Here is a 21540-nt window from a genome sequence, read left to right as displayed (position 1 = left end):
CAGATCTTCTCCAGATCTTTCAGGTTTTGAGTTTCAGCTCCCTACAAAGAGTTTCTACTGAGTTCAGGTCTAGAGACTGGCCAGGCCACTCCAGGACCTTGAAATGCTTATTACAGAGCCCCTCCTTAGTCGCCCTGGCTGTGTGCTTCGGGTCATTGTCATGCTGGAAGACCCAGCCATGACCCATCTTCAATGCTCTTACTGAGGGATGGAGGCCAAAATCTAGCCCATCCATCCTCCCTTCAGTACGGTGCAGTCATCCTGTCCCCTTTGTAGAAAGGCACACCCCAAAATGATGTTTCCACCCCCATGCTTCACGGTTGGGACAATGTTCTTGGGGTTGTTGTCATCCTGACATGTGACATATGTTACCCTGTAACATGCACTAAGCATGATACATGATGCAAACTGTTACTTTTTAAAACCCGATTAACTCAACCAATAATTTGCATAATTTTCTACCAAAATTGGAGCAACTTTAACTTTTGACCCCTGTACAAACTGAAACTGACCTTTGTCATCATTCTTGCTCCTTTTACCTCATAACTCCATAACATTCAGTCACAGATTGTCAAAACTATACCTTTTTGGAACCTTTATGATCAGGCAAATAATGTGGTGTAGTTTTCTGTATGATTGGAACCTATTTTAATTTTGACCCCTGTAATAGAGAAGCTTGAAGTAGAGAAGCTTTGACCCCTGTGTAATTCTTTAATTGACCCCTACCTGGCTGCCTATTGAAAATTCAAGTGGCCAAGTTTTTTCAAAAGAGTTCATGTCTATGGATTATTTGTGCCATATTTGATGGTTGTATCACCATTTGCAGGATTCCACTCTAAATATTCTCTTATCTGCTGCACTATACAGTGAGGAAAATAAGTATTTGAACACCCTGCGATTTTGCAAGTTCTCCCACTTAGAAATCATGGAGGGGTCTGAAATTTTCATCTTAGGTGCACGTCCACTATGAGAGACATAATCTAAAAAAAAAAAAAAATCTGGAAATCACAATGTATGATTTTTTTTAAATAATTTATTTGTATGTTACTGCTGCAAATAAGTATTTGAACACCTGTGAAAATCAATGTTAATATTTTGTACAGTAGCCTTTGTTTGTAATTACAGAGGTCAAACATTTCCTGTAGTTTTTCACCAGGTTTGCGCACACAGCAATAGGGATTTTGGTCCACTCCTCCATACAGATCTTCTCTAGCAGAGGTGTCAAGTAACGAAGTACAAATACTTCGTTACTGTACTTAAGTACACTTTTTAGGTATCTATACTTTACTCCATTACTTATTTTTCTGCCTACTTCTGACTTCTACTTATTACATTTTCACACAAGTATCTGTACTTTCTATTCCTTACATTTTTAAAACAAACAGGCTCGTTACTCTTGGCTTCAGCGCCGGTGGATGTGCGCAGTGCAGCGCAGCGCATCCACCGGCGCGGCTCCACCTGAAGCCCGAGGCGCCAGCGCAGTTCCACCGGCGCGGCTTTACCGAGGTGCCAGCGCGGAGTTATCTGACCATGGGTCCGAAGAAGGCACTGACGGCGGAGGAGGGAGACGATATCAAGAAGTCCCTGGACTTTTTGTCTGAGGAAATCTCTGTTGTTAAAATGCAGCAGAAATCCATTATGGAGCTGGTGGAAGAAGTGAAGGCTCTCCGGATCCAGAATGCCGAGAAAGACTGGCATCTGGTGTACCTGGAGAACCGTGTTGCGGAGTTGGAACAGTACACAAGGATGAACAACATTATTACAGGAATTCATATTAAACCTCGATCCTATGCACGGGCGGTGTCAGAAGACAGCGGAGGGGAGGCCAGCTCAGTGGAACAACAGGTGGCTGACTTCCTGCAATCTAAAGGTATTCAAATGGACTGTAATAACATTGAAGCGTGCCACCCCCTGCCCAGGAGAGAGGATGGAGACAAGCGAGCAGTTATAATGAGGTTTGTCAACAGAAAACATAAAATGGCATTGTTAAAACAGGGACGGAAACTCAAAGGAACAAACGTATTCATCAATGAACATCTGACCAAAAGAAACGCAGACATCACCAGGAAAGCTCGTCTCTTAAAAAAGCAGGGAAAAATTCAACAGACATGGACATCCAACTGCAAAACATTCATCAAATTGAATGGAACACCAGAACAAGCGAAGGTTACAAATACGATCAATAAGGTATGAGGACACAAACACATCACAACACCATGACACAGACCAGAGGAACCTATTCATCTACTACATCATCTACATCTGGAGACAAGAAGGATATAACTCACAAGATTGCTGATCATGGAAAACTAGAACTGAGAACATTTAAATACACAGACCACAATGTACTGGACTTGGAGCACGATATAGACCCGGACAATAATTTCTTCTCAAATATTAATGACAGTTGTTGCTATTATACAGATGAACAGTTTAATCGTATCATTAAAACGGATAACAAGTTATCAATAATCCATTTCAACAGCAGAAGTCTGTATGCAAACTTTAACAACATTAAAGAATATTTAAGTCAATTTAAAAAAAAATTTAACATAATTGCTATATCAGAAACATGGATCAATGAAGATAAAGGAATGGATTTGAACCGATCGAAGCAGTGGTTCGCAGATTGAAGCAATGCTTCAACCTATTGTTTCGTTTATTCTTTCTTTCTTTCGCTTAATTTTCCCCCGCTAAAACCCTAAAGAGCATACTTCTGTGAGTATTATTTACCTTTTCTATGTTAAACCGACCTGTTATGGTCTTCTGAAACAGTTGATAGATGTATTTTATAACTTAAAAACGGGAGTGACGCTAACGCGTTAGCATGTCTATGGCATTTTCAATGTTAAAAGTTAGCATGAAGCAGTTCCAGCTGTTTTCACATTCGGGTGCATTTGTTTTCAAATTGGAATATTTCTTAAATTTAGTTTTGTTTATATATTAATAATCTAATGATTATTATATACAATTTCAGAGAAAGAGACAAAAAGAACCTGAATAGAAACACAACAGAAAATAAAATATAAAAGCAACTAACAATGAACATACATACATACAGAAATAAATAAATGTTTCCTGTGAACACCTAGTGACTCTTCCACCTCCATTTCATCCCTGTTTTATTTAAGTTTAATGACAGTTTGTTTCGGTCAAACCATATTTTCAGTTTGTTAATTTCTTCAGTGATTTCCTCCAGAACTATCTGACAAACTAGAAAACTGCTGCATCCTAGTAAGAGCAGAATACTACTGGAATGAATCTGAATAAGGAAAGTTGTTTTTTTTTTTCTCACTAAATGGATGCCGCACTCACTGCAGTTTATTGTCTGGAATAGTCCCAGATTGCATTTCAGAGCTTCTAGAATTGAAACATTTTCATGCAGGTGGTGTTGGGGGTAATTTTGGGTTTTGGGTCTTGGGCCACGTAGAACGAATCAGTTTTTAAATTAAGCTTTCAATTCATATAGTGGCATCTACCTTTTTTTTTTCTTTTTTTTTAAAGGTTACTTTATACTTTTATACTTTAAGTAGGTTTTGGAGCACATACTTTTTCACTTTTACTTGAGTAAAGAGGTCAAGTTGATACTTCAACTTTTACCAGAGTGTTTTTAAACTGCAGTATCTGTACTTCTACTTAAGTAACAAATGTGTGTACTTTTGACACCACTGTTCTCTAGATGTTTCAGGTTTGGAGTTTCAGCTCCCTCCAAAGATTTTCTATTGCGTTCAGGTCTGGAGACTGGCCAGGCCACTCCAGGACCTTGAAATGCTTCTTACGGAGCCCCTCCTTAGTTGCCCTGGCTGTGTGTTTGGGGTCATTGTCATGCTGGAAGACCCAGCCATGGCCCATCTTTAGTGCTCTTACTGAGGGAAGGAGGTTGTTTGCCAAAATCTCACAATACATGACCCCATCCATTCTCCCTTCAATACGGTGCAGTCGTCCTGTCCCCTTTGCAGAAGAGCACCCCCAGAGTATGATGTTTCCACCTCCATGCTTCACGGTTGGGATGGTTTTCTTGGGGTTGTTCTCATCCTCTAAACATGGTAAGTGGAGTTGATTCCAAAAAGCTCTATTCTGGTCTCATCTGACCACATGACCTTCTCCCATGCCTCCTCTGGATCATCCAGATGTTCACTGGTGAACTTCAAACGGGCCTGGACATGTGCTGGCTTGATCAGGGGGACCTTGCTACCCTGCAGGATTTTAAACCATGACAGCATCATGTGTTACTAATGTAATCTTTGTGACTGTGGTCCCAGCTCTTTTCAGGTCATTGACCAGATCCTCCTGTGTAGTTCTGAGCTTTCTCAGAATCATCCTTACCCCACAAAGTGAGATCATAACAGTTGTTGTCTTCTACCAAGCTGCTTGCCTGTTGTCCTGTAGTCCATCCCAGCCTTGTGCAGGTCTACAGTTTTGTCCCTGGTGTCCTTAGACAGCTCTTTGGTCTTGGCTATGGTGGACAGGTTGGAGTGTGATTGATTGAGTGTGTGAGCGGTTGTCTTTTATACAGGTAACAAGTTCAAACAGGTGCAATTAATACAGGTAAAGAGTGCAGAATAAGGGGGCTTCTTAAAGAAAAATGAACAGGTCTGTGACAACCAGAATTCTTGCTGGTTGGTAGGTGTTCAAATACTTATTTGCAGTAGTAACATACAAATAAATTATTAAAAAAAAATCATACATTGTGATTTCCGGATTTTTTTTAATTTTTTTTAGATTATGTCTCTCACAGTGGACATGCACCTAAGATGAAAATTTCAGACCCCTCCTGTTGGGAAAGTGTAGGTACACGGACCCACAACAGGGGGCGCAAATGAACGGACAATGGAGTAGGTCAAATAACAACACTTTACTGTTGTGAATGTGCACAACAAATACAACAGATTACAACAATAGACAAAAGTCAATTTACAAAGGTGTCGTGTGGGCAGGCTCGAAGATAGGAGACGCCTGTCCAAAGCAGAACCGGAACCACACGATTTCCTCCGCCACCAGACCCCGGGAATACTGGAGCCGCCAAGTCCCGAACTCCCAGGTGGCCACTGCCTCCGAGTGTCGGACCTGGTACTGCTGGCGAGGAACAAAAAGCAATTAAATGAGGGAGCGTTTGCACCCAGGAATCCGTATGACAGGAAAGCTACCTCCACCTCTCGTTGGAAAAGTAGTCCACGAAAAAACGCACAAAGTTATACAGAATACTGTCGAACAGTTAGCTGAGGTACGTTACCTTCCAGGTAGAACGATATCTCAGCAAAGAGGTGGAGGCGTCGTCCTGCTGATATTCCCCTGCTGATCAGATGATGGGTAACAGCTGTTGCAGGTGATGCGTGACAGCTGTCACCCTGGCTGCTCCTGTGAGGCGACTGCGCCCTCTCGTGCCTGAAGCCCGCACTTCAGGCAGGGCGCCCTCTGGTGGTGGGCCAGCAGTACCTCCTCTTCTGGCGGCCCACACAACACCTCCATGATTTCTAAGTGGGAGAACTTGCAAAATCGCAGGGTGTTCAAATACTTATTTTCCTCACTGTATATGAGATGTAAGATGCTGCTCTTCAGTGTTTCTCAATTTCCCTCAAAAGTATTGAAACACTTGGTATTTCACACATTTTAATTTGTTTATTCCATTTCAAATACAATTTTTTCTGAAGTTATCTTCCTTAACTCAAACTGAAAGCAAATCTCTACATCTTGATATAAATTAATTAATTAAAAATATAAAATCCAGCTTCCTGATGAAGTGGTGTAGAGGAGGATTTTCTTAAAAAGAAGACCTGAAAGTTCAGCTACAATTTTATAGAAAGTACATTTGAGATGAAAGCCTAGATTTGATGTGGTCAACGAAACTTGTATTTCTTCATAATTGATGTAAATAAAGTCTAAGACATATTCAGTGACTTGGAAATGTTCATGTTTCCATCCCCTGACTTATCTGAAGAAAACGGGCAATAAAACTGATTATTATTTAAGTTTTAGAGATTTGCTTTCAGTTTGAGTTTAAGGAAGATAATTTTAGAAATTTTTATTCTTTATTTATTTATTTATTTATATTTTTTGGGGGTCCAATACTTCCAATACTTTTGGAGGGCACAGTATCCTAACATTATGATGAGTGCAAAATGAGTGTGGTATTATTACTGTTTTGTTTAATAATGTTTACAGTAATTTTCACTGTTGCTGCACTTTGTGTCAAAACATAGTCATATCATATATCATATTGATATGACAATATTGAGATACAATAATTTCGACATATTGTACAGCCCTACTGTCAACTAGCTGAAAACTTTGAATATTAATTTACATCTACATTTAAAAAATGCTTAAAGTGGCAGGGGGTTAAGAGGGCTGTAATTGGGGGGGGGGGTCAGCTGAAAAGCAAAAAAGAAAAATGCCTAAAAAGGTGGGGGGTCTGGGAGGCAGAGCCCCGCCAGAACCTGAAAGCCAAAATAAGGAAAATGTTTAAAAAGGTGGGGGGCAGAGCTGAAAGGTTTTAGCCATGCCAGTGCTCCCCTGAAGCATTTATTCAAAAAAGTCTGAAGGACCTAAATGACATGGTGATATGCTGAAGAGCTTCGCTCGTTCTTGTCCATGACATATACATATTAGTGTGTATATGATAACCATAACTTAAACAATTTATAAATATACTAATACAGTAAATTAACATTAAAAATTACATAATTAACATGAAATAAAAGGGTTGAGTTCCTCTTTAAAATGGTTGAGGTCTAAGGTTCTAAAAACATTCTGGACTCTCATGCCATTCCAACTCATTATACAGTAGTGTTCAGAATAGTAGTAGTGCTATGTGAGCAAAAAGATTAATCCAGGTTTTGAGTATATTTCTTATTGTTACATGGGAAACAAGGTACCAGTAGATTCAGTAGATTCTCACAAATCCAACAAAACCAAGCATTCATGATATGCACACTCTTAAGGCTATGAAATTGGGCTATTAGTAAAAAAAAGTAGAAAAGGGGGTGTTCACAATAATAGTAGCATCTGCTGTTGACGCTACAAACTCAAAACTATTATGTTCAGACTGCTTTTTTAGCAATCCTATGAATCACTGAAGTAGTATTTAGTTGTATAACCACAGTTTTTCATGATTTCTTCACATCTGCGAGGCATTAATTTTGTTGGTTTGGAACCAAGATTTTGCTTGTTTACTAGTGTGCTTGGGGTCATTGTCTTGTTGAAACACCCATTTCAAGGGCATGTCCTCTTCAGCATAAAGCAACATGACCTCTTCAAGTATTTTAACACATCCAAACTGATCCATGATACCTGGTATGCGATATATAGGCCCAACACCACAGTAGGAGAAACATGCCCATATCATCATGCTTGTACCAAAATGCTTCACTGTCTTCACTGTGAACTGTCGCTTGAATTCAGAGTTTGGGGGTCGTCTCACAAACTGTCTGCGGCCCTTGGACCTAAAAAGAACAATTTTACTCTCATCGTCCAGAAAATATTCCTCCATTTCTCTTTAGGCCAATTGCTGTGTTCTTTGGCAAATTGTAACCTCTTCTGCACATGTCTTTTATTTAACAGAGGGACTTTGCGGGGGATTCTTGCAAATAAATTAGCTTCACACAGGCGTTTTCTAACTGTCACAGCACTTACAGGTAACTCCAGACTATCTTTGATCATCCTGGAGCTGATCAATGGGTGAGCCTTTGTCATTCTGGTTATTCTTCTATCAATTTTGATGATTGTTTTCCATTTTCTTCCACGTCTCTGGTTTTTTTTGTCCATTTTAAAGCATTGGAGATCATTGTAGATGAACAGCCTATTATTTTTCGCACCTGCGTATAAGTTTTGCCCTCTCCAATCAACTTTTTACTCAAACTACGCTGTTCTTCTGAACAATGTCTTGAACGTCCCATTTTCCTCAGGCTTTCAAAGAGAAAAGCATGTTCAACAGGTGCTGGCTTCATCCTTAAATAGGGGACACCTGATTCACACCTGTTTGTTCCACAAAATTGACGAACTCACTGACTGAATGCCACACTACTATTATTGTAAACACCCCCTTTTCTACTTTTTTTTTTTACTAATAGCCCAATTTCATAGCCTTAAGAGTGTGCATATCATGAATTCTTGGTCTTGTTGGATTTGTGAGAATCTACTGGTACCTTGTTTCCCATGTAATAATAAGAAATATACTCAAAACCTGGATTAATCTTTTTAGTCACATAGCACTACTATTATTCTGAACACTACTGTACAAGTTTTGCTTATTTTATTTCCACCTTTGAAAAATGTCACCTACTTATTTAATAAACACTACCCAATCTAGAGCCTGTGGATCCCCACGGACAACGCGGTAGTTATTGTTATCGTTATTATTGTTGGAGTTGTATCTGGTTTTATTTCTGTTCTTCAGGTCAGCCTTCATACTGTGGTCCAGGCTGGAAAGAGAGAGATGTTGAAGGAGGCCATCAATTTGGATGGAGGGAGAGAGGGGAGACAACTGGTTCAGAAAGCAGAGAGAATGTGTGGGAAAGAGGAAGACATCAGTTCAGAGCCCTACAACAGCATGATGTGCATTCTTATTTGAATCCTAGCTGCCATGTTGGAAGGGTTCACAATTCAACCCGTCCTGCAAATCAGTCCAGAGGTCGAGCGTATCAGGCAAATAGAGGAAAATATCGCCTTGCTCCAAGGTGACACCCACAAACCATCACATGAAGTTTCCTCAGTGGCTTTGTTCCTCTTCTGCAATATTTGTTTTTATCTGTTGTAGCACATCATACTTTCTCCTCTCCTTTCTTTCCTCTCAGATGGTCAGGGCCTCCTGCTCCAGGAACATAGCCCAGTTGTGATACAGAGGGGAGGAGGAAAGGATTAGAGAGGGGAAGTTGAAGATCTGAGTGCACAGGAAAAACATGATGAAAGAAGTGAAGGAATCAAATTCCTCTCAACAAACTGAGAAGCGACTTAACCATCAGGAATGTTTGTCTAAGGGATGCAGGAGACAGAATAACGGGACACAGGAGGAAGTGGAATGAATGAGTTAAGAATTCGTCTTTTAACCAGAGTTTGATTGTTTTTGTGGTTTTGTCATCGACATCAGAGATCCAACTTTTTTTCTAAACTATTGTGTTGAGACAGAAAGTGAACCATATAAAACAGGATCAACAAAGAACCAGAAATGTCACGCAGTAGACAGTGAATTAATGGATAATCTGTGAAACTGTTTAATTTCTTTAACAATAAAATGCAAATATCTAAAAAAGATGTGTATCTAGTCCCATAATTCTTTTAAACTTATGGCTTTTATAAGGATGCAGTAAAGCAGGTATCAATGGCACAGCCTCAGTCTCTAATACTGAAAGACTAGACTTCATTGTGACAGAAAAAAATGTATGAAGAAATGCCACTTGAGCAAATCCCTGATTCATTCAGAAAGTGGAGTCAGACACACACATGCCAGGTTAAACCTGGATTAACTGAAGTCAAGCTGCTTTTGCTGGAAGTGTAAAGACCGGGATCTTTACACCAGTGATCTTTGCAGAATCAGTGGATACTGAGTGCAGCACTCAGACTGTTTGGGTTTGCAGTTGTCTTGAGTCAAGACGAAGATTCAGACTTTCAGTGACTTTATGGACTAAGTCATCAGAAGTGTACTGTATCTGTAAGGTAGTAAAAGTGTTGAACTTGTACCGACAGTCTGTCTTAGCAGTGACATTCATTTCTCCGGGTCCTCAGCCTTTGAGATTAGAAGGCAACTAAAAAGAGTTTATGGCGTCATAAGGTCGCTGGACAAAGGTGTTTGATAATTCTGATATTTTTGCAAGACAACAAAAATCTTCAGGGTCCTGGTGCTTAGATTGGTTGGCAGATTTGGATGGTAACCAGTGACTTAATGCTACGATTAATCATCTTTGTTACTAGGTGTCCTCGGGGGACACTTGGGTACACTGGAGTGACTTTGTGTCAAATGTGGCAGTGTGGTGCGTTTCTTTGTGCACGATCCAGCACGTAGGTGCCTCAGTGTTGAGAACCCCAGTGGCTCAAGAAGGCTAAAGGGACACCAAAGCGTCACCTGTCAGCAGCAGATAGATGGTTACTTTTGAGAGGTGGGATGCCAGTTTTGTGGTGTAGTGCACACGGCAGCACACGGCGCCGGTGTATGTTTTTGATTACTATGTGGGTGTGTTCACAGGGATACTGGAGGGGTTCAGAACATGCCCACAAACCTGGGCACCTTCTCCCCATCTTAGTAACAATAAAGAAGTGATGCTTTTCTGTAAGACAGCGAGACACAAGAAGTGAGAGATGGAAAACTGAAGGAAAATAAAGAGGCAGTAGTGTAAGAACCCAAGGGAAACAAGAAATGAAGGTGAGACAGTGGAGGAGTGGATGATGATGGGCTGAGCAGCAGGAGGGGTGGAAGTACAAGAATAGAAAAAAAAAAACAGGATGAGAGGAAAGAGGGGAGGTGAAATTAGAAGAGAGGAAAAGGGAGAACACGAGAATTAATGCAAGCGTTCTGAGTCGAGTGTCTTGTAGTTTTGCTGCAACCACAGGAAACCCTGGTTGGCTGCCTGACAGATCAGCTTCCTGTATGTGTGTGTGTGTGTGTGTGTGTGTGTGTGTGTGTGTGTGTGTGTGTGTGTGTGTGTGTGTGTGTGTGTGTGTGTGTGTGTGTGTGTGTGTGTGTGTGTGTGTGTGGAGAGCTGGGTGTGGTCCGTCCAGCAGCATGGAGACAAACAGGCAATCAAGTCTTCGCCCTGGGACTGGTTTGGGCCTCTTTCCTCTCTGGTGGCACTCATTCAGCAGCCTGTCTGTTCTATTTTGTCCTAAGTTCCTTCTGTCTTATCTGCACCTTTGTGGGCTTTTCCTCGCAGCTGGATTTACACTCCGGCATTGTCTTCAAAAGTCCAGAGTGGGTGGGACCAAACAACCACTTCAGCAAACCTCACCTCAAACATACCCAATCTAAGCTTCACTAATCTGACTCTACACCTTCTGAAGGTAAAATGATAACAAAACCATTTTGTACAGCAGGTGAAGTTTTATGTTTTGGGTCTATGCATTTCAGAGGTGGGAGTAAGTCACTGTAAATCATTCTCAAGTCAAGTCTCAAGTCATAATGACCACCAAGTGTTTGACAGCTGACTTGAGACTTGACTTGGGACTTGCATATTCATGACTTGAGAGTGACTTGATGGTGACTTACTCCCACCTCTGATGCATTTTATACTCTGTGAGATATGTTTTCCAGTTTTCTGGTAATATTTAAAGCACTGTGTGATAGTTTAGACATCCTGGACTCAAAGTCAGACTTTACAGCCTCAGGGCTGTGCTCGTCAGGTGATGATATTCATGATAATAATAAAAGTATTGCCTGCTAGCAGTATAGTATGCTTGGAAAATCCTACACCAAAAAGATGACTCTTTAATTGCTTGTAAATCTTTTCACATATTTATATTTATGATTCCATGACAGTTAATTCATTTAAACTATTTAAATTTAAAACAGGACCTTTCATGTTCATCTCCGAGATAAGGGCCCCTTCACACGTAGTGTGAATATGTAAACTTTGGGCTCCCGTTGGAACAGCTCGAATGAGCGCACCATGAAACATCGTGCCGATGGGCAGGCGTGCACGAAGCCGGTGTGACGGTTCATGCACATGGGAACACAATGTCACCAGCTATGTGGTAACACATCGCACAGCTGCTGTGAAGAAAAAAAAAAAAACATGGTTGCAACGGTTTTGTGCACGTGGGAACACAGTGCGCGCAGCTGCTGTGAAAATAAAAAATACATGTCAACCATGGGATTTGAACACGCGTTTTCCAAAAGCACTGATTGCCAGTCAGAAACTTTACCACTAAACTACCATTCTTGGCCTGTGAAAGGTGCAGGAAACTGCCTGATATCAGGAAGGACACAGATGTATTTAAAAAAAATAAAATCACATACCATATAAAAACACCGTATTTTATTGAATCCCTCTTATCAAGCGGGTAATACAAATATGATCCATCTGTTCAGTCATGAAATGACATGAATGAGAAGCAGTTTGCTTGTCTCATCATGACGTGTGTCCAGCTGGCCCGCGCACGTGTCCTGCCTGACATGCCTGTCTTGTGGATGGCGCGCCTCAGGACTGACACTGCATCATGTGGAACAGAGCTCACCTGGGTGACGTGACAGTCAGATTGCCAGTGTATGTTTTTGCATGTTATGAGCTGATGGTCCATTTCAACCTGGGGGCAGCCTGTCAATGGGCTGCAGCATGCGTGCACCCGCTCGCTGCAGCCCGTCGCCACAGCGATATATGTTTTTATTTATGTCCACGTGATTACAGCAAGCAGACACACACGCGTCACAGTGGCCAGTTGTTAGTCCATGTCACGTCCAAACACAGTACGTGTTGTCCAGCTGGGATGTCCAGAACAACAGATCTCCACAGCCACTTCTGTCATAGCCACACACGTCCAGTCAGTTCAGCGCACTAGAGGCGGGCGATACTGGGAATTTTGGTATCAATCTGATACCAAGTAAATACAGGCCCAGTATCACTGATATCGATACTGATACTTTTTCATATTTAAGCTTCATAGATCCAAAGGATCCAAAAGACCTAGGATAGAATTTCGCCAAACATTGTACGTGAAAACAAAACACTTTATTATCACAATCAACATTTTTGTTTAAAAAATATCACTCAACACAACTTAAAACAAAATCTCCTGAGGTAGAGGGCTGACAAACCAGAATACAAGTGTGCGCTGCTCCGTTTTGTATGACACAGCGCAGCGCTGCTCTTGCAGACAAAGAGTAGACTTTGATGAATCTGCTTGCGCAGCAGTCAGTGCGTGCGGGAGAGAAAAAAAGCTTGAGCATCGATCTTTTTACACGAGGTTCATTCAATATCAATACCAGCGTTGGTATCGATATTATCAACATTAGGATCGATCCGCCCACCTCTACAGCGCACACACCAAAGCCACACTCGTGTGGCACTTAGACAAATTTCACTGCCAGCATGACTGATTGTCTGCTGACTGTTGTCATGTTAATAGTGCGAATGGCCACAAGTTTTCTAAGTGCCATGCAAGCGCTGTAAGATGTGTGTGCGTGTCACCTGGAATTTGGCCGGCACCTGCTGCGAGAGGGTTCGATGGGCTCGCACAGCACACATTCTTTCAGCCGCTGGTGTGCACAAATAGTTGTAGCAACAGGTGTATGAGGCAGCTATGATTTTACACATTTTGCATATGATTCCTGCTTCATGCGCACTTTATGTGCAAATTGACCAAATTCGCACTGTGTGTGAAGGGGCCCTAAATGTTGTGAATCATTACAGTGGGGTAAAAAAGTACTTACTCAGCTCCTGATTGTGCAAGTTCTCCTACTTAGAAAGATGAGAGAGGTCTGTAGTTTTCATCATAGGTACACTTCAACTGTGAGAGACAAAATGAAAAAAAAATCTAGGAAATCACATTGTAGGATTTTTAAAGAATTTATTTGTAAATTATGGTGGAAAATAAGTATTTGGTCAATAACAAAAGTTCAACTCAATATTTTGTAACATAATCTTTGTTGGTAATGACAGAGGTCAAACACCTGAAAGTCTTCACCAGGTTTGCACACACTGTAGCTGGAATTTTGGCCCATTCCTCCATGCAGATCTTCTCGAGAGCAGTGATGTTTTGGGGCTGTCGCTGGGCAACACGGACTTTCAACTCCCTCAACAAATTTTCTATGGGGTTAACGTCTGGAGACTGGCTTGGCCACTCCAGGACCTTGAAATGCTTTCTATGGAGCCACTCCTTCATTGCCTGAGCGGTGTGTTTGGGATCATTGTCATGCTGGAAGACCCAGCCACGCTGCATCTTCAATGCTCTCACTGAAGAAAGGTGGTTTTGGCTTAAAATCTCATGATACATGGCCCTGTTCATTCTTTCCTTAACACGGATCAGTCATCCTGTCCACTTTGCAGAAAAACAGCCCCAAAGCATGATGTTTCCACCCCCATGCTTCACAGTAGATATGGTGTTCTTGGAATGCAACTCAGCATTCTTCTTCCTCCAAACACAATGAGTTGAGTTTTTACCAAAAAGTTCCATTTTGGTTTCATCTGACCACATGATATTCTCCCAATCCTCTTCTGGATCATCCATGGGTGATTCTTTAACTACGGGCACTATTGGCCTTGTAAATGTAATTTCCACCACACCATTGCCTTACAATATAAAGCGCCTTGGGGCAACTGTTTGTTGTGATTTGGCACTATATACATGTGCTCTGATGTCACTGTTTATCTCCATAGAAACTACACAAACAGTCTTTCATACAAACTGTTTAAAGGGACATTACAGTGTTGTGGTGGAAATTACGACAATAGTGTGGGACTACTACATTTTGTTTAAAAAAATCACAACAGTTGTATGACATTGAATACCCCAATTATGTTTTGATTATTTTACTGATATTTTATTCAGAGATATTTTAAAACATTAGAAAAAAACGTTTCTTTACCATTCATTTTTATCATTGAAGATCAAAAGTCTGGGTGTGGGACAAGCACAAAACGGCAATATTTGCATATAATGATGCTGAGAAAAGGTGAAAAACTCATCATAGACTACTAGAACAAGTTTCTTAACACACTTTCATTGTAAAGATAACTATAAAAGTGTGAAATTTCCCCTTTTTTCTGTTTTTCATACAATATGATCAAAGGACATAATAAGTGCCCGTAGTCTAAGAATCACCCCCATATGCTCTCTGACAAACTTCAGACGGGCCTGGACATGTACTGGCTTAAGCAGGGGAACACGCCTGGCACTGCAGGATTTGAGTCCCTCTCTGTGTAGTGTGTAGCCTTTGTTACTTTGGTCCCAGCTCTCTGGAGGTCATTCATCAGGTCCCTCCGTGTAGTTCTCGAATTTTTGCTCACCGTTCCCATGATCATTTTGACCCCACGGGATGACATCTTGTATGGAGCCCCAGATCAAGGGAGATTATCAATGGTCTTGCATGTCTTCCATTTTCTTACAATTGCTCCCACAGTTGATTTATTCACACCAACCTACTTGGCTATTGTAGATTCACTCTTCCCAGCCTGGTGCAGGTCTACAGTTGTCTTCCTGGTGTCCTTCGACAGCTCTTTGGTCTTGGCCATGGTTGAGTTTGGAGTCTGACTGTTTGAGGCTGTGGATAGGTGTCTTTTATACAGATAACGAGTTCAAACAGCTGCCATTAATACAGGTAACAGGTCAAAGACGGAAGAGCTTCTTAAAGAAGAAGTTACAAGTCTGTGAGAGCCAGAAATCTTGCTTGTTTGTTGGTGACCAAATTCTTATTTTCCACCATAATTTACAAATAAATTCTTTAAAAATCCTACAATGTGATTTCCTGGATTTTTTTTTTTTTCTCATTTTGTCTCTCATAGTTGAAGTATACCTATGATGAAAATAACAGACCTCTCTCATCTTTCTAAGTCGGAGAACTTGCACAATCAGGGACTGACTAAATACTTTTTTGCCTCACTGTATATCAGGACCTCAGTGCTTGTAAGAAGTTTCAAATTTGGATTATTACTTTTCACACACTTTCATTGTCATATCAGCTGAAGCCTTTTTAATATAGAAATGCATTTACAGTATTGGTTGTGTGTAAATAACGTGAGGAGACGTAACGGTCAACCACAACCTCAGTACTGAATAACACATTTCCAAGTTCCAACCAGTTGTCTAAACAAATTATATAGTAAGTTAACAAGTACCTTCAGATACTGTGTTATTATGTGAGTGCCTCCCAATTGTTGTTTTCATTTTCTTACTTGCAGGATCAGCTTCTTGATCACAGATGAAAATTAGTTCAGCAAACAAATAATAATACAGAGCAATACTTGTTTTTAATGATTAAATTTAATGTCACCTTTTTGTGCCTCACATCGGGCATTTATAGTGTCACAGTTTGTACAAGCTATTTTTTTTCTATTAAGAGAGACATGCAAAGGAGAAAGTTTGTATTTTCTCTTATGCTCACGCGCACACAAAGACACACAAATCTTGGCTCCATTATTTTTTGTTGTTTGAATCCATTTTGTTGTGGCACGCCCAAAAGTGACACAGGCATCCAAAAATACACAGAACTAAAGTGGACAAATACAGCCTCTGAGTATTTACAGCAGACAATATAAATAAAAACTCCTTTCTTTAGTTGAGGCTAAAACGCAGAAAGAGCAACTCCCAGATTGCTGTTTTTTTTTGTGTGAGTCACCAGTCTGAGTGCACACGCTCCAGACAGGACTCAGGGTGATGGAGGAAGTCATTAAAAAGGGAAGAGAGAAAAATAACGACTTAAAAAGGGAGCAATTACATATTCTCTGTAAACGTGTTGAAGATTCTTCCTGCTGTTGAGCAGTATAATGCAAGCTACCTATCTTGATTTGTGTTCTTTGGTTCTGATCACTTATGTTTGTAACTAAAGGCTATTCTTTGATCTTTCAAACTCACTGTCGAGGTTGTTTTCATTGTCATTTGATCCTGTAAGAGGGATCAAAGAAATCGCGATCAAGAGGTATGATCATCTGTCACTATCACCAAACTTAGATCTTGATTGCTTTGATCACCAGTACCAAAACTGATCATTAATGACAGGATCCAAATCAGATACATCACTCAAGCTCAAAGCTCACACCTTGAGATTCAAAGGCCAGATCTGCTCCTTAATCAGGGTCAAAGGAGACTACATCAAATCCAGGTTTGGAATCAAAGGAATTGGTAACAAAGTTCACAACTCAGTGATTTGGACCAAAGATCAAAATTAAAAAGAGTCAGGTCCAAACATCATAAGTAAGATCAGAATCAAAGGAGTGAAGGCCATGTATGTCCTTAGAGCTATTTTACTGACCGACTGACGGTCAACCAGAACCTTTCACAGTCCATTTGTGTCCACAGTATACCGTTGAATAGTGGTGGAAGAAGAAAGCTGATGACTGTCACAGCTTCATCTGGACACAAAATTGTTCTATGTAACTGGGATTTAAAAATTAAAAGCTCATTCAAACATGTAATAATTCCACCAACAAGGTAGATGAACTTATCTCTACGGTGGAGGGAGTTACAGATTCTTTCAGTGGTTAAACAAACAAGGGCAAGACTTCACCTGCTCTGCCATTTATGAAGCCTATGTGGAGTTCTGACATAGACTACAGTGAAGCCAAAAAGTATTTAGTCAGTCTCTGATTGTGCAAGTTCTCCTACTTAGAAAGATGAGAGAGGTCTGTAATTTTCAACATAGGTACACTTTAACTATGAGAGACAAAATGAGAAAAAAAAATCCAGGAAATCACATTGTAGGATTTTTAAAGAATTTATTTGTAAATTATGGTGGAAAATAAGTATTTGGTCACCCACAAACAAGCAAGATTTCTGGCTCTCACAGACCTGTAACTTCTTCTTTAAGAAGCTGTTCTGTCCTCCACCTGTTACCTGTATTAATGGCACCTGTTAGAACTCGTTATCTGTATAAAAACACCTGTCCACAGCCTCAAACAGTCAGACTCCAAACTCAACCATGGCCAAGACCAAAGAGCTGTCAAAGGACACCGGGAAGAAAATTGTAGCTGTGCACCAGGCTGGGAAGAGTGAATCTACAATAGTCAAGCAGGTTGGTGTGAATAAATCAGCTGTGGGAGCAATTGTAAGAACGTGGAAGACATACAAGACCATTGATAATCTCCCTCGATCTGGGGCTCCACGCAAGATTTCATCACGTGGGGTCAAAATGATCATGAGAACGGTGAACAAAAATCCCAGAACTACACAGAGGGACCTGATGAATGACCTGCAGAGAGCTGGGACCAAAGTAACAAAGGCTACACACTACGCAGAGAGGGACTCAAGTCCTGCAGTGCCAGGCGTGTCCTCCTGCTTAAGCCAGTACATGTCCAGGCCCATCTGAAGTTTGCCAGAGAGCATATGGATGAGCCAGAAGAGGATTGGGAGAATATCATGTGGTCAGACAAAACCAAAATAGAACATTTTGGTAAAAACTCAGCTTGTTGTATTTGGAGGAAGAAGAATGGTGAGTTGCATTCCAAGAAGATACCTACTGTGAAGCATGGGGGTGGAAACATCATGCTTTGGGGCTGTTTTTCTGCAAAGGGAACTGGATGACTGATCTGTGTTAACGGAAGAATGAACGTGGCCATGTATCATGAGATTTTAAACCTAAACCTCCTTCCATCAGTGAGAGCATTGAAGATGCAACGTGGCTGGGTCTTCCAGCATGACAATGATCCCGGGCAACAAAGGAGTGGCTCCATAAAAAGCATTTCAAGGTCCTGGAGTAGCCAAGCCAGTCTCCAGACCTCAACCCCATAGAAAAATTGTTGAGGGAGTTGAAAGTCCGTGTTGCCCAGCAACAGCCCCAAAACATAACTGCTCTCGAGGAGATCTGCATGGAGGAATGGGCCAAAATTCCAGCTACAGTGTGTGCAAACCTGGTCAAGACTTACAGGTAATGTTTGACCTCTGTCATTACCAACAAAGATTATGTTACAAAATATTTAGTTGAACTTTTGTTATTGACCAAATACTTATTTTCCACCATAATTTACAAATAAATTCTTTAAAAATCCTACAATGTGATTTCCTGGATATTTTTCTCATTTTGTCTCTCACAGTTGAAGTGTACCTATGATGAAAATTACAGACCTCTCTCATCTTTCTAAGTAGGAGAACTTGCACAATCAGGGACTAAATAAATACTTCTTAGCCGCACTGTAGGTTTCAGAAACTGCACCCTAGTTGGCAAAATTTGAATTGAAATAAGCCTTCTTTCAAACAAGGTTTTAGTGAGGTGACCTTGTGCACCAGGTTTTACTTTCATGTATGAAGTCTGTAAAGACACTACATCCACAGTGTTTCAGAGACTGTTACCCATGGTGTCCACGCTGAGAATCAGAATGTGCCCAATGTCAAACTTATCCAAGGTCAATGAGGAGATCTTGTGTATGGTGTTTCGCCTTGAGACACAAAGTCTTTGTCAAAATATTACACATGGAGACTCTATCCCCTGGTGGCCACAAAAAGAATCGAAAAACAGTGTTGAACTTTTTTGAGGTATCTTTACTTGACCTTGTGTACCAAATTTCAAATCTTTGTTAAGATATCATGGACACAAGGATTCAAGCAGCCCTCTGGTGGCTACCAATAGAATTGAAATACAACCAACATTGTCTTAATAAGGTGACATTCACTCACTCATCTTCAACCGCTTACTCCAGTGAACCAAATTTCACCCTGATACATGAACTCTTTGTACACATTGACCACACACATACACAGACTCGGTCGGTTGTCGACCTGCTATGAAGCTGTTGGACACTTTCATTTAGATTTTATTTCTTCTGTGTAAAATTCTAGTTTTATTAAAAGGCATTACTGTCACCAAACAGTTCAAATTGTGACAGTCATCTGCCTGACTCTTTGCCTGCCTGTGTGTCTGTCTTCCTCTCAGTTAGTTCATCAGAAGCATATTACAAAAAAAAAAAAAAAAACAGATTTCAAGGAAATTTGGTAAATTTAACTGACTCAAGGAAGAGTCAGTTATATTTTGATAGATATTTGGATCTCCTCTTTGACCTTTCATCGTCCTTTGATACTAAATCAGAAATTATTTTGCAAAGCGATTACCGTGTATTAAACAGTTATTACTGCTGTTACTTCAAGTGCCTGCTCCTTCTCACTGTAAACATTGTACATGCACATAATGAAAGGTGCAGTGGTCTGAGTTTGGCTTTCATGAGTTGATTTGCAGAAATTAAGAACAGGTTTCTCAACAGAGTGTGCGTTTTTGTCAATTTGTAACCTGCTCCAATTCATGAAGAATGAAAGACAAAGATGTGGCCTCACTCTTTGACACCATGTCAGCAGCATCGCTCAGAGCGTTTGTCTCCAGCCGTGCGCAGGAGCTCTCTGTCCACTCGTTTTATCATCCCCCTTTATCTCTTTTCATCTCCATTTTTCCCTCCCCTTTTGCCTTTCGCCCATCTCCGTCCCTCCTCATTCCTCCCTCACTGTCGTTGGATGAATGGACTCTGACTAGTGGAACATATGCTACTGGTTGTTCAAAACCCTCCCTCTGAGAGCATGCACATCCATGTGTGTGTGTGTGTGTGAATGAGACAGTGTTGTGAGTGTGTGTGTGTGTGTGTGTGTGTGTGTGTGTGTGTGTGTGTGTGTGTGTGTACGTGCGTGTTCATTGAAACATATGCCTCCTGTTGCACATCGGCCATCTGTTCCCTGAATGGACTGATGGAGTGCTGCTGTTACCATGGTGATAGGCCATTCAGTCAGATTGCCCCTCACACAACTCCTGGCTCTGTGTGTGTGTGTGTGTGTGTGTGTGTGTGTGTGTGTGTGTGTGTGTGTGTGTGTGTGTGTGTGTGTGTGTGTGTGTGTGTGTGTGTGTGTGTGTGTGTGTGTGTGTGTGTGTGTGTGTGTGTGTGTGTGTAATTATGTTTCGGAATTGACTGGCAGAGTGCTGGAATTCCCACATGTTGATGAAATGAGGTTGACCGTGTCGAGACAACACAGCTTCTCTTTCTTTTGGTGTCTTGTCCAGCGGATTTTGGTGTTTCTCCAACTCTGTGGAGTTTTTTCCTCCACTGTGATGTTGTTGATTTTTGGTTGTGTGTTTTGTGCGTGTTAGATTGCTGACACAATGAACCAGTTTTTCACAAAACTTGATGGGAATGTTGGCTCCAACATGGAACGCCTTCTATGAAATTTTTGGGTGAATCTCCATAAAGTGGTGGAGTTAAGATTTTTTTGTTCCTCCCATTTTTGTCTTTCAGGCCTGGTGTTGTTGTCTTCTATAGTATGTTAGATCTTGCTTAAGAGGTGTGTGTAGGACATCACTAGGTGTTTTTAAAGCATACTGTACAGTTTTAGGCCTGCTTCCACAGACAGGTGACACGACCCTGACAACCTGCTGTATGAAACAACCTGTTTCTGTGCCTGTAACTTTAAACGGAAAGGAGCTGCTGTTTGCTGCACCTTCCCTACCTTCAGAGAGAGGGCGACATACATTTTATGGACACTCTCTTGGACAAAATTGTTGGTACCCCTATATTTTATGTACAGATTTTAATATATGGCTAGAAACAAATGCAAACAAAGCAATTTTGTTTAATCAAAATATTTTAATGTCCAAAGTTATTTGGTAACAACTACAAAACAAAATGCTTTCATAAAGTGAAACTAAAAAATTCTGACATAAAATGTATGCTGGATACAATTATCAGCACCCTTTTATAAAATTACAGTAAATCATCACTTTTACAGCCAGTTTTCTTTAGACAAGACAGGGGTGGATACATGAACATTTCTAAGTCACTGATTATGTCTGGATGTCATTTCCATCAATCTTTAAGAAATACAAACAATGTGGTGGTGGTGATTAGTGTGTGTGTGTCCGGGTGGTTATGGTTTGCATTTTCAGTCCAGCATGTTTTTGATTATGTGATATGATATGTGGTCATCGCCAGACCT

General features: G+C 40.8%; 1 protein-coding gene across 2 annotated transcripts in view; it reads left to right on the top strand.

Annotated features, from left to right (window-relative positions):
- Positions 1–9241, top strand: part of fam120b (family with sequence similarity 120B) — a 96324-nt gene extending 87083 nt beyond the window's left edge. For both annotated transcript variants that reach the window (XM_034187484.1, XM_034187490.1), the window contains 2 exons: positions 8396–8675; positions 8793–9241. In XM_034187484.1, coding sequence (XP_034043375.1) covers positions 8396–8675; positions 8793–8823 — 311 coding nt within the window. In that variant the 3' untranslated portion in view covers positions 8824–9241. The remainder of the gene's footprint in view (positions 1–8395; positions 8676–8792) is intronic.
- The last annotated feature ends 12299 nt before the right edge of the window (positions 9242–21540 follow it).

This window comes from Thalassophryne amazonica, chromosome 2, assembly GCF_902500255.1.
Source record: "Thalassophryne amazonica chromosome 2, fThaAma1.1, whole genome shotgun sequence".
Taxonomy (NCBI): Eukaryota; Metazoa; Chordata; class Actinopteri; order Batrachoidiformes; family Batrachoididae; genus Thalassophryne; species Thalassophryne amazonica.
The sequence above is the reverse complement of the archived record's forward strand: the minus strand, read 5'-3'. Positions and strand labels throughout refer to the sequence as shown.